The 12,092-nt window shown below is 40.1% G+C and overlaps 1 protein-coding gene across 1 annotated transcript in view; it reads left to right on the forward strand.

The window, feature by feature from the left end:
- The window catches only part of TXLNG (taxilin gamma), a 290,841-nt gene that overhangs the window by 70,844 nt on the left and 207,905 nt on the right, over window positions 1–12,092 (forward strand). Inside the window, exon 3 of the mRNA XM_086934258.1 lies at window positions 7,726–7,817. Coding sequence (XP_086790384.1) covers window positions 7,726–7,817 — 92 coding nt within the window. The remainder of the gene's footprint in view (window positions 1–7,725; window positions 7,818–12,092) is intronic.

Raw genomic sequence — 12,092 nt, forward strand, 5'->3', positions numbered from 1 at the left:
GACTGATAAACCTTGGATACTTCAGTTCTATTGTGGAGAAACTAGGTAAGCGAGTTTAGGACGGACCCAGATCACCTCATCCTATGTTCCAGTAAGTGTACTAATTTGTCATGCTTAAAAGTATCGAAAGCTGGCGATAGGGTCACGGAGGATTAGAAGGCAGGATTCATTCTGATCCAACATTTTTGATGCACGTGGATAGAACGGCGATTGTGACTGTTTCACTTAGAGCTTGTTAATGTGTACACACGGGATCCCCCCCTCACCTGGTCATCTAGATCTATCTAATCATGTTGTTGCTAGGCGGGTCTAATTTGTCAAGGATAGGTGCTGTTTAATCATTTAGCCACATTTCAGTGAGGATTAAGCAGTCAACCCCTCATGTGCAAGGATGAGGTCCGCGATGTCCGCCACAAGTCCTACTGCCAATCTGCAGTTGTGTTACATGCATTTCAGATAAGGTTTGGAGTCAGCTGGGGTAGTCTGTGTGAAGACAACCCTCTTAAGGTTGTACTTATTTTGGCCCTGAAGTTGGGCTTAGGTTCTCCTGTGTCGGGTCTGCAGGAATTGTTTGGATTTGACCCAGATTTACTGCTTTACCAGAGTATGTTGAACTATGACAGGAGTAGAGAGTGAATATCCCCTTCGTATAGAGGATCTTTCAGTTTAATGGGTTAAGTGTGGGCATTGGGGTAGTGTAAACTTCTCTATCTCAGGTGAGGAGAGGTCGAGATTGGTGAGATCATGTTGGTTGGGGAGGCATGGAAGCCTAGTGTGGTCGTGATTGTGACTAATCAACCTCGGAGTCCTGTTTGGCCACCAATTGTTGGCCAGCTCTGAGATGATTTGTATTAGGCTTTTTAAGTCTGCATTAAGTTGTTGTAGGTCTAGTTTAATCTTATCAATTCTGGATTCTAGTGATGTGTGGAAACAAGTTGTAGTCTAGGAGCTGGGGCAAGGAGATGGAGATGTGTTCAATACTTTGGTGTTGGAATATTGCTGGTCTGGGAGAGCCAACAAAGGGGAGGTTGAGATTGAGTTAATCTCAAGGGAAGGAAGTGGGGAGCTCGAGAGCTGGTTGAGTGGGACGACTGAAGGTTATATAGGTCCTGTTCCTAGTTTGGTTTGGACATTCGGACTTTGGGAGTGTCAGTGATTGAGCCATGGGGAGGTTCAGTGGTATAGTGTGAGTGAAGCTGTTACTTCTGTAGCTTTGTAACTCAGAGATAGCTGCTGAAGAGGTGTTGAAATGCAGTCTAGCTTGGTGATCAATGCAGGGGGACTCTGACTTACCGCATGGTGGTAAAGAGTTAATGTTGGGCATGTTTAAAACAGAGGATGTGATGCTAAGCCTACTGAGTGGGTAAAGGCTGAAGTTGACTGCAGATTTATTTATTATTTGTCTATATTTCTGGTGAGGGGGTTTGCCTCTTGCAGTATGATCCCAGTTGCAGTAACCTTTGCTAAGGTTTCTTCTTTATTTTGAATATTCCTTCCAAGAAATAATTTAAAAAAAGTCTACCCCAATCGGCCTCTTGTGCCAGAAAATATGTTCATGTACTATTAAAGTATCTGAACCTCTGCTGCATCAATTCTTCCAAACCCTTTGTCTATATAACAGTTACTGTTGGCCACTGTGAAATTATATTAGTTAATATCTAGCAAATCACAGTAGTTAATGTTTCAGTAATCTACCAAATTTTCTCATAATACGAATAAGACCAATGAAGATTAAGGAGTCCATACTATGCCAATAGTCTTTCCAGAAAATAAGACACATTTTTTAATTGTTGTCCTTGGCCATTTTAATATAGGTCCTGATAAATAGTTATTTTATTTGTAGTTTTATCTGGTGTGAACCAGACCCATCAGGGAATCGGAGCACAACAGTGCTGAAGGGGTTCTTGCACTCCGCGGAGTGGTGGCAAAGGAGAACGCCAATTGGCAGGCACCAAATGAAGGACTCTTGTACCACCTAAGGCAAAGTGGGAGGCTGTGATCTGGGTCTCCTTGACCTCTATTAGTATTCTGAGGAGTGGAAATCTATTGGTCCCCTGTTGATTGAACCAGTGGCCCCACACTGAATTCCTTTCACATCATGCCTCCCAAGGAGCAAAAATCTAGAAACAACAGGTACAAACTTGACTTTTTTCGTTAGAAATCCACCTAGACGAAGGTATAGACCGACACAGCGGATGATGAAACCAATAGAAGAGTTGTTCATCTGACCCAGGGAGAGGTGGCCATAATGGACACATTGAAAAACATCTGTGACCAGGATAGATAAGAGGATAGTACAAATGGTGGCTTGCTTTGAGGATGTGGCATCAAGGATTGAAGGCACCAGAAACCAGAGTTGAAACCCTCAGAAAGATTAACTACACTATAGTCCTTGTGAAAGAGATATGTTGGAGTCATGGCACATATGCAATTAGTCTGAGGTCGAAAAAGAGCTAACTGGATAAGGCTGATGAGGTTACTGGCCTTGAAAGAAGGGGGAAGATGTGCCAGACATGCCTGACTTCATTCATCAGAGGTACTTGAAGGTCCTGAGCTAGTGATGCATAAACATACTAAACTTCCTACAAGAAGTCTGAGGTGAGTCAACAGTGGCTAGAGCCATCACCATGAAGCCGGGTTCTACTTCACAGAGAGTGTCGCCATCACGTGCTGTGGCGTGATGAGCTCAAGTTCCAAGATAATTAAATTTTGTTTTTCCCAGAACTGAGTAAAGGGTCTCAAAGAAAGGCAACAGGAGCTGCAGAACTTTGAGACAGAGCTTTTGTGTCAGAACTTTTCTTCTTTCTTATGTCATCCTGCACAGCTACATATTTAAGAGAGCGAGGGAGTTACTGTTTTCACACAGGCACAGGGGCAGCATGGGGCCATTTTTAGGTCGAGCCTAGCGGCAGTGCTCATGCGCTGCTTGCTCTGCGAGACCTGATGTATTAGGGTATGCACTAGCAGCCCTGCCCACACTCTGACCATATTTGTTATTGGCTTTGTGTCATTGTCCTTCGTAAATGGTGGCTTCTTATTCGTAAATGGGCTTGTTAGTCCTGCCTTGGTACCGCCTTGTCTCCATTTGTTACTGTCCATAACGACTGGACCTTTTACTTGGCTCGTTACACAGCCCGCTTTATCTATGGGGTGAGCACTATTCTTAGGTCTCACCTACGCAGTGCTCATGCACTGCATAGGAGGGGACCTCTTGGAATCGATTAGCTTTTTCGCCCAAAAACGTGCACTTTTTGCATTGCTTTCTATGGCAACGCATGCACGTTTGGCGTTTCCCTTGCGGGAGCAAGCTTTGGCGACATCTGTTTGCAATTATCTTGCAAACAGATGGTGCCCCTGCTCGCTCCCGCAAGGGAAATGCTCTGTGGGTGTGTTTTTGTTTTGTTTTTGTGTTCAGTTTCTGCAATGGGGCGGTGCGAGCTGAGAAACTTCGTGCCCAGGAAAGGCGTTACCTTTCATTATTTTCACTTTAGAAAGATGAAAATAGAAGTGATATTGAGCAGCAATACTCCTTTGTAGGTTTTAGATCCATGTTGATTAACTTGTTAGTTTTTGATTGTATACTAATATTTACAGGATACACATTTACGTAATAAAAATCACTGTTAAAGTGAAATTATAGTTATGAAAAAACACTGACATTCGCCAGAAATGATTAGCTGAGCAAACCATGACTCACGCATTCGTAACACAATAAAACAATGTGAATGATCATGGATATGAAGTGTATTTCACTGACCGCGACCAGACCTAATTGCCAGTTTCAGTTGCGAACACCCCACACCCTTACAGGGTAGTAGCATACCGCCAGGTGGATTGGGCACAGGGTTTATTCCCAGCTGCTTAGTCACCCAACTTTGTGCGTCCAGCCCCCTCTTGCAAACGGCTGGCGGGGCTGCTCAAGCTGGAAACCCTCAATGTCATCAACATCACGTTTTAAAAGAACCGTTTACAGGGATCACATTTTTCAGTTTCTTGTTTCATGCCCTGTGCATTTCTGAAAGCGTGACGTTTCTAATAACTAATTTTACCAATTTCCTTGTCCTAACTGTAGATGGCGGTAAATACTAAAGTCAGGTAAATACGGGCACGATTCAGGTTTTACGCAGGGCTGTGCAAAGGTCATGTCCTTAGACCGAATCCTCATTCAGCTACAGGGCCAAGTTTTGTAGACTTGTTTATTTTTTTTTATATTTGTGGGTCTGTCGAACTTTGGTTGGGCCCTGCAATGCAAACGGCATTTTCTCTATTTGTCAGTGTCTTTTGGGTCCCTTTGTGCCCTCCACAATGTTCTGCGGGTCAATGCATGCGTCGCTGGCATATGATCCATGCCAGGTAAGCAGGTTTAGCAGAGTACTTAGCAGCATTGACGCACATTCAAGATGAAAGGTAAACAAGCATTGGCATAGCCAATAGGTCTTGCTTTTGGGACCTTATAAGTGTTTAGCCATGCAACAGTTTATGTTGCACCAATGATATTGTGCTGCATAACTAAATACTTATGAGGTCCTAAAAGCGAGACCTATTGGCTATGCCAATGCTTGTTTATTGGGCAATAAGTAATTTCGAATTCTGGGTGGCATTCGTGTGTTGCTCAATAAACGAAAATGGGTAAAACTAAAATGCCCCGCATTTTGGGTCACATCATGCTTCCCAGTTGTCCTTTCTGAAAGTTTTCTTGTTCAGGCAAATGTAGATATTCTTAAGTGAGTCGGATTTAAAGTATTTAATTAATTATGGTTTCCCTTTTGAGAAGTTCAGTTTACTCAGCGTTTGTTTTCTTTGTTTTGTTTTTGTAACATTGTCCCTAAATAGGGCTTAAGTTTTTAAGTGCACTACAGTAGCTATCATTTTTGTTACATCGATGATCACATGTCAGCTCCTACATATTTATTAATGGTCCTGACGTGCCTTTAATGTTTCATTTTGCATTGCAATGTTACAAAGTATTTTACTTCTGATAGCTTTAACTAACATATAGCTTTACACTATGGCTAGATGTAACCTAAAGGAAAACATGACAAGCATCTGACCTAAATCTAAGAGGCAAAGAAGGGAAAGCAATCAGCAGAATATTTACAGAAGTTTAAGTTCCCTTATTGTGTGTACCAGAAACGCGTGAAACCTGTTACTTAAAAAAAAAAACATTGCACTCCAGTCCACCATGGTACTAAAACTCGAGAAAACGCCTCAATTTGTAATTTCTTTAAGTCTTAAATTTGATGATTTTAGTAGGCCTGTTTTTTGCTCATGAATGAGTTGCTGCTTCTTTTTTGTCTTCTGCAGTTGGGGATTACTCGATGAAAGTTTGACAATCTACAATAGTTTTTATCATGCACTTCCTGGCAGGACTGCACACTTTAGTATCCTAGACAAACTTGTTTATTGTGTTGAACAGACTTTACCCTGAAAATGTGGTCGATTGATAGAGTCCCTTTGTGTTGAACTCTTTTGGTACTTGAACTAATATTCAATGGAAATGTTATTTCCCTGGACTACCCCCCGCCCCCCCCCCCCACCTCCCTTTAAAATTTTAAATTCTCTTGCTAGACATATACTAGGAAATTGGAATAGGTTTTAGGTTTAGTGAACTCTTCTCCTATGTGATTTGTTGTAGATTTTGGGGCTAACAACTCATTGGTGTTTTTTTTTTCTCAACTGGAGTTATTCTGACTCCGAGGCGATATATGCGGGACATCCACTTAAAATGTTTACAAGGTCAGAACAAAGAAATCCTGGCATACCTTCGCAGATATTCATCCAGATTTGGATCAGCAGTTGGGCAGGCAGTGTTATGGAATCTTTCGACTAACATTAGCATGATTTCCGCTAACATTTATGTCTTCCTTAATAGTCATATTTTAGGCATGTGAATGTTTTGAAGAAGAAAAAGTTGCTTAACCTCTTAATGTAGTTCTCCAGTCCTTGTATCTTACATAGATTGTTATTCAGTTGGAAAAAAAGGTGCAATCCTTAAAATTTTCAGGATCCACTTCCTCTTACCTTTCAATTTGAAAATTTCCGAAAATCTGAGTTTAGGAATTCTCTAGGGTGATGTGAAATACACATACATGAAGAGGTTTCACGCCGGTTGCCCATCCCGACAAAGGCTCTGTCATCTAGAAAAGAAAATAAGAGGAAACAATAAAAAAGGAGGGCTTAGAGGACGGGAGAACCACAGAAAACAGGCAAAGTAGTAATGCATGAGTGCATGCAGGTAGAGGAAAAAAAAGACTCCGTCATCAGGTGTGTCCGCAGACCCTGAAGAGAGCAAGAAGTAACAGATGAAGGAGAGTAAAGGAGCGCAGATCAGGACACCATAAACAGCCTAACTCTAACCACAGCCCGTACGCCACATTGCTGCTTGTTGTGTGTAGACGAGGAGGCTTGGCATCAGACTGCCTCCTCCGTTCCTGGACTCACCATGACCTTGTTGAAGGTCATGACTTCCCAGATAGATTTTGAGTTGGTAGCACTTGATTTATTTTTCTTTCTACCACTTTGGGGAAATCTTGTGCGTTCTCCTGACAAAAAAGAGGTAGGGCAGGTGATGATTATGGGGGTCAAGTTTGTATGTAGATTGCACCTGCAGGAAAAACTGCCCTTAATTGATGTACCAAGGAGAATTGGAAGGCTAATACATTTGATGTCTTATAAGAAGAACCTGAACCAATAAAAAGCTTAACTTTTTTTTTTAGTTAGGTTGTGAAAGACAGTAGTGTAACAGAAATGAGACTCTGACATGTAAATAGCCAGAGAACTGCGTAAGACTAATATTCAAAGAATCAGAAAATGAAATTCACAGATACTGCTAAAGAAAGCAAGTGCTAATTTGTATGTGGGGTGGAGGGGGTGAAAAAATTATCTTAAGACAGATGCAAACATTTTTAAAAGAAAGAGCCCGAAGTAAAGAGGTAGAAAAGACAACGGACTGGAATTTTATGTGATAATTTTTGTAACTTCCTGCTTCCCCCAAAAAACCCCACCCACCCGATACCTGCTATTATATGTCGCCAATTGCTTCCAGAGCCTGAAACAGAAAAGGTCATAGAAGCATAGAAGCAGAGAACCACCAGATCTGAATACTATCTAGAGAGACAGCTTGAATTTTGGGCTCTATGTAGACTAATTGAAATTGGTCTTTGAATAAACCTGCAAATCACAAACCCATTATTGGGCTCTGGATCTTGAGTTTTTAACTTACCGCGCAGGCGATTAGAGTTCAGGGCTCTCCAATCTGTTAACACTCTGGGCTCATGCAGTGGGACATTAGTAGCTTCTACTTAGTAAAAGGTTAAATAAGAGCATTCCATTGCAGCAGTTCTAACATTTCTGTAAGGAGATTTTACATATTAGTCAAAAGATTGCCTTTGAAGAAGGCTGCATTTGATTTGGAAGAGGAAGGTTAAAAAAATCAAATTGGCAAATCTATACTATGTGTAGTTCTTCAGTAGTAGTCATTCCATGTCTTCATTGCATGGGGTGGTTCAAACCTTAACTTGTCATGCAGCATACAAGAGATTGTGCAGGAACAAGTTGGATCCAAATCTAGGATTCCAGTTCTTAATTGTTCTTTGTACTTTGATTTCAGATTGTTCAAAATACTACCTACATAATATTGTTACGTTTCAATATTTTTTGTCTGTGTAAAATGGCACAACATAAACCTCTCCTCCAGTTCTTAAAATATTGTTTTAAATCCCTTAGGGAAAGAAGTCCTATTACTAATGCAGGCCTTGAATACACTGTGCAGTCCAGAGGAGAAGTTGGCAGCTCTCTGTAAAAAGTATGCTGACCTGGTAAGTATTCATGTGTAATTCATTACAAATTTGGAGGCCATATATTTCACCACAATTGTCTAGGCAGGTGCATTTCCAAGGAGACTTACAAATCATTAATGCGACTTTATCAAACCTGCACTGTTTTCATGATTTCTGTTTTAGTACAAATACATTAAATCCTGTGTAGAAGAATTTAAAAAACCAATGCAAACATTGATTTCAACAGCACTTAATATAACATTCTAGCAGTCAAGTAACAGGTATGTGTAAACTAAATGTTGCAAGGTGGCCAGCCATATTGCTTATGAAGAGATAGTAGTAAAGCAAAACAATTAATAGATCTCTGCTTACAGTAAAATATATTTCCAAACGCTGACAATACCCTTGAGTTACAAGGGACTAAAAGATGCTCACAACAGTGGACCTTGGTTGATCGTTTGTGTCTCTGACCCTCGGGACTCTCTTGAATCCTCTTGAGCTACTCAACATCCTCCATAATACCTTCAACAGATCCTTTCTAGTCTTGGAAAAAGTCTTCCCTTCACTGGGAAATATTACCATTGGAAAACATTGTGGAAAATTTGCGTTAACAGCATGGTGGTCCTACAGATTTCTCTGAATACCGACTTCTTGCATGATTATCTGGGGGGGGGGGTATCCTGGAGCTGAGCAGCTGAGAGTATAGCCAAACCAAGGGTCAAGTGGGACTGCTCAAATTCAGGCCTTAAGCGTCTTGTGGAATTCAACATGTGAGAAGGAGGCTCTTATGTGTAGCAAGCTGGCTGTAGAAATGTAGGCGTGTGCCATGACCTGGGAAATGTTTGTTGGTCTTTCACATTAGTTTACATACACAGATTGTGCAGCTGGATTTTGTTCATCATGTTCTTGCAGTTGAGCATTACTACTCATTTCATGGTTTGCTGTAGTCCTGTGGATTTAGAATTTCTGATTCCAGTGGGTCTGCATGGTTTCATGCTTCAATTGAATGGGCACTATGCACAGCGACAGAGAGGAAGTTCTCATACTGGTTAAGTCATTTACCAGAGAGGAGAAGATGTGCTTCATGCAATATACAAGAAAATGTTAAAACTTGCAATCCAAGGGTCCATTGGCAGATTATATGCATTGATCTTTGAGGTTGAAATGGTCATCCCCTACTCAAGAGCAGGGTTGAATGTGCTGAAGGGCAATTGTATTTTGATAGGGTGACCATTGAAGATTGTTTAAAATTGAAAAGCAGATCTTTATTTTTGGGTCAGGCAATTGTCAAGTCTTTTCAGTGTTGTGGAGCTAAGCATGGGTGTGATTTGTGACTACTATGGTGGGTTATTGAAAATGTATTTTATTTGTTCTTTTTCATGGGAAGTAAAGTGTTTATATAAAAGAAGGGTGATCCAGTGCTGGGGCACCACTAACTTGGTGATATAAATTCGTGTATCTCTTGGAAGTCCAATTGTAGAGACACCTTGATTGTTTAGGTAAACATCCAAAAGTATACTATACAATGCACACATTTACCTCCTGGAATAAAATTCTTAGTATGCGTCATATATTGTGCAATTGTGAATTTATTTGTGTGTGCATAATGGGAATATTCATTCGAGCATTGCATAATCAGAAAATATCAATCTGCCAATTGGCTTGATACATGCAAATTATGTTAGTTACAATGCCAACACGTGTTTTGGGACCCTAGTTGCTTTTTCTAGACAACAGGCAAAAAGATATATTAAAAAGAATCTGTATTCACAATAAAAAAACATGGTTTACAACTCTAAAAATAACTAAGTACAAGTAGTCATATTTGCCAGTCCTGCATAGAACAATTTTTAATTAATTTAATTTCTCTAATAAAGTTTTATTGACGATGTACGCTCCTCTGTGCATAAGTCGTTACAGACGCTTTGAGTCTTGGTTTAAATTGTCAAAATTAATTCTTCAAACTTGGAACCCAATGCTTCCTTCGGATGAAATTGTGCTCGTCCTGTAAATGCACTGTTTCCTCCTTGGACTGCGACTTGCGCCTTTGATGTTTTGAAGTTTCAGCACGGTCTTTTCAATAATTATAATTTGCATGTGAACCATGTGTTGGTCGTACTGAGGAAGTATTTGGGTGCCCTCATGTTTTTGTGGTGCTAACCTGTTTATTAGGGAGGCTATTTTCTGGCAGATATAGCCAATAAAGGAATTTAGTGTTTTACTTGTTCATTTATAAAGTTGTTAAATTATGCTTCATTGAGATCTTTCAGATGTTGACTAGATATGCTATTTTGGTAGATTTTTACTTGAGTGAGGCTTGCATCACAGGCTTGGGAGATGCAGAGCCATAAAGTATGGTCAAGCCATTGCTTACGGTTAGGTAAGAGTATTGGCATGTTCAGGTATGAGTTAATATTAATATGTGTGTGACTCACTGTCTTTGTTATACCTATGGCAACATAGGTGAATTTTAGTCTATTTGTTTATCTACTCCATAGTATTCTGTTGCTGGGTCGATCTGCCCACATGTTGAAGCTACCTGTCAGTCAGTGCAATTTTTGGTGCTAAATGTTAAGCTTATAATACCAGATTGTGGATTTAAACCAGGAATTTGAAGTTGAATCTTGATGGGAACATATTGTTGAATAATGGAGTTGTATGTTAATTGTGCATCTTGCATCCATTAAGAACATGGCGATGTAAGGTTAACATCCTCTCTCCGGACCTCCTCTTTTGGCTTCTATTACTATGGATGATTACAAAACCGGCGGGGGATAAGACTGTTAAAAATAATAAATGATTCTCTAACCATTCTTTGTGCCGTCTTTATAACGCAATCTAGAACATCCAAGTATAAACTGAGCGAGCGAGAAATCCCTATAGGGCAGGATGAATTGGATGTGAGTTGGAAAAACTGTTAAAGTAAAAGCATAATCTGACATTTTATGTAATTATGAGCACCTCCTGTGCCAGTAACAAGTGAGACTCTCTATTCAAGTGCGATTCCCTGTGAGGCACATCTTCAGAAGTCAAGCAAAGCTACAGCTGATAAATCTGGATGGTTGAAGGGTTCCGGTAACAATAATTTTCTTTACTGCTTTACTCCTCATATTCCATCAAAATGTTGTCAATCCAGTTAAGTGACTGTAGCTTATTGTAATGCATAATGACAGAAACATGTTGAATATCAGGATTTCGTTAATCAACTTTCACTTCGACATAATTTTGGGAGATATAACTGACATAGGATATATAAGACTGTGGAAATGTACCTTCTTAGAGGTACACTGGTGCAGGGTCACCCTCTCGTCCACGGGTTCCAAAGACTAACAAAAAGAGATCAACACTGGAGCTGAAATAAAATAAGTTTATTTATCACTCATGAGTGGGACCTCGTCCACACAACACACTGAAAAGATGAACAGCCGAGGACGAAAGAATTACGAAGGAAACACAATAGACATCACAGCCAAAATGGCTGTAGCTTATGCTAAGGAAAATATTACACGTTTCCACAGACTACCCTTTTAGCATAAGCTAAGCCATTTTCCTATGCTTTAAAAAGGGGTATGATAAAAATCATGGATATCTATTAGAATCATTTTATAGCTTTCTCATTTCATATCTGAAAGGGCATTTACATTTTGGACATTCGTTTTAGATGGTAAAAGAGTAGTACAAGTGGAAATACAGTGGGAACAGAGCATTTGCCCACATTGAATACATAAACCACAAGAGAAGATAATTGCAATAATTATGAATAAGGCCGACAATATTACAGACCCCATACAGAAAATATACACTGTGCAGTCCAGAGGAGAAGTTGGCAGCTCTCTGTAAAAAGTATGCTGACCTGGTAAGTATTCATGTGTAATTCATTACAAATTTGGAGGCCATATATTTCACCACAATTGTCTAGGCAGGTGCATTTCCAAGGAGACTTACAAATCATTAATGCGACTTTATCAAACCTGCAACTAGCCAGTCCAAGTCCATGTTCCGGAGTCTTGATGTATCTCAGTGGCTATTTTATGCATTTTGGAAATGGCATCATTCCACATACCCAGGTAGTGTTCATAGCATTGAGTATGATGCAACATTTGTATGAAAGTGTTATTGAGACATGACATTCGGTGCTTCTTTTCATGATAGGGAAGAGTGAAGTAATAATGTTCTGTGGGGAGAGGAGGAGGAGTAGTAGCAGTCAGTAAATTTCGAGCCAGAGTTACTTCCTCTACTACCCACATTATCATAGCAATGATGACAACAGTCAAAGTAAGTCCGATAACTATCATTATACTTTTTTCTACAGAC

Source organism: Lissotriton vulgaris, chromosome 8 (genome assembly GCF_964263255.1).
Source record: "Lissotriton vulgaris chromosome 8, aLisVul1.2, whole genome shotgun sequence".
Lineage (NCBI taxonomy): Eukaryota > Metazoa > Chordata > Amphibia > Caudata > Salamandridae > Lissotriton > Lissotriton vulgaris.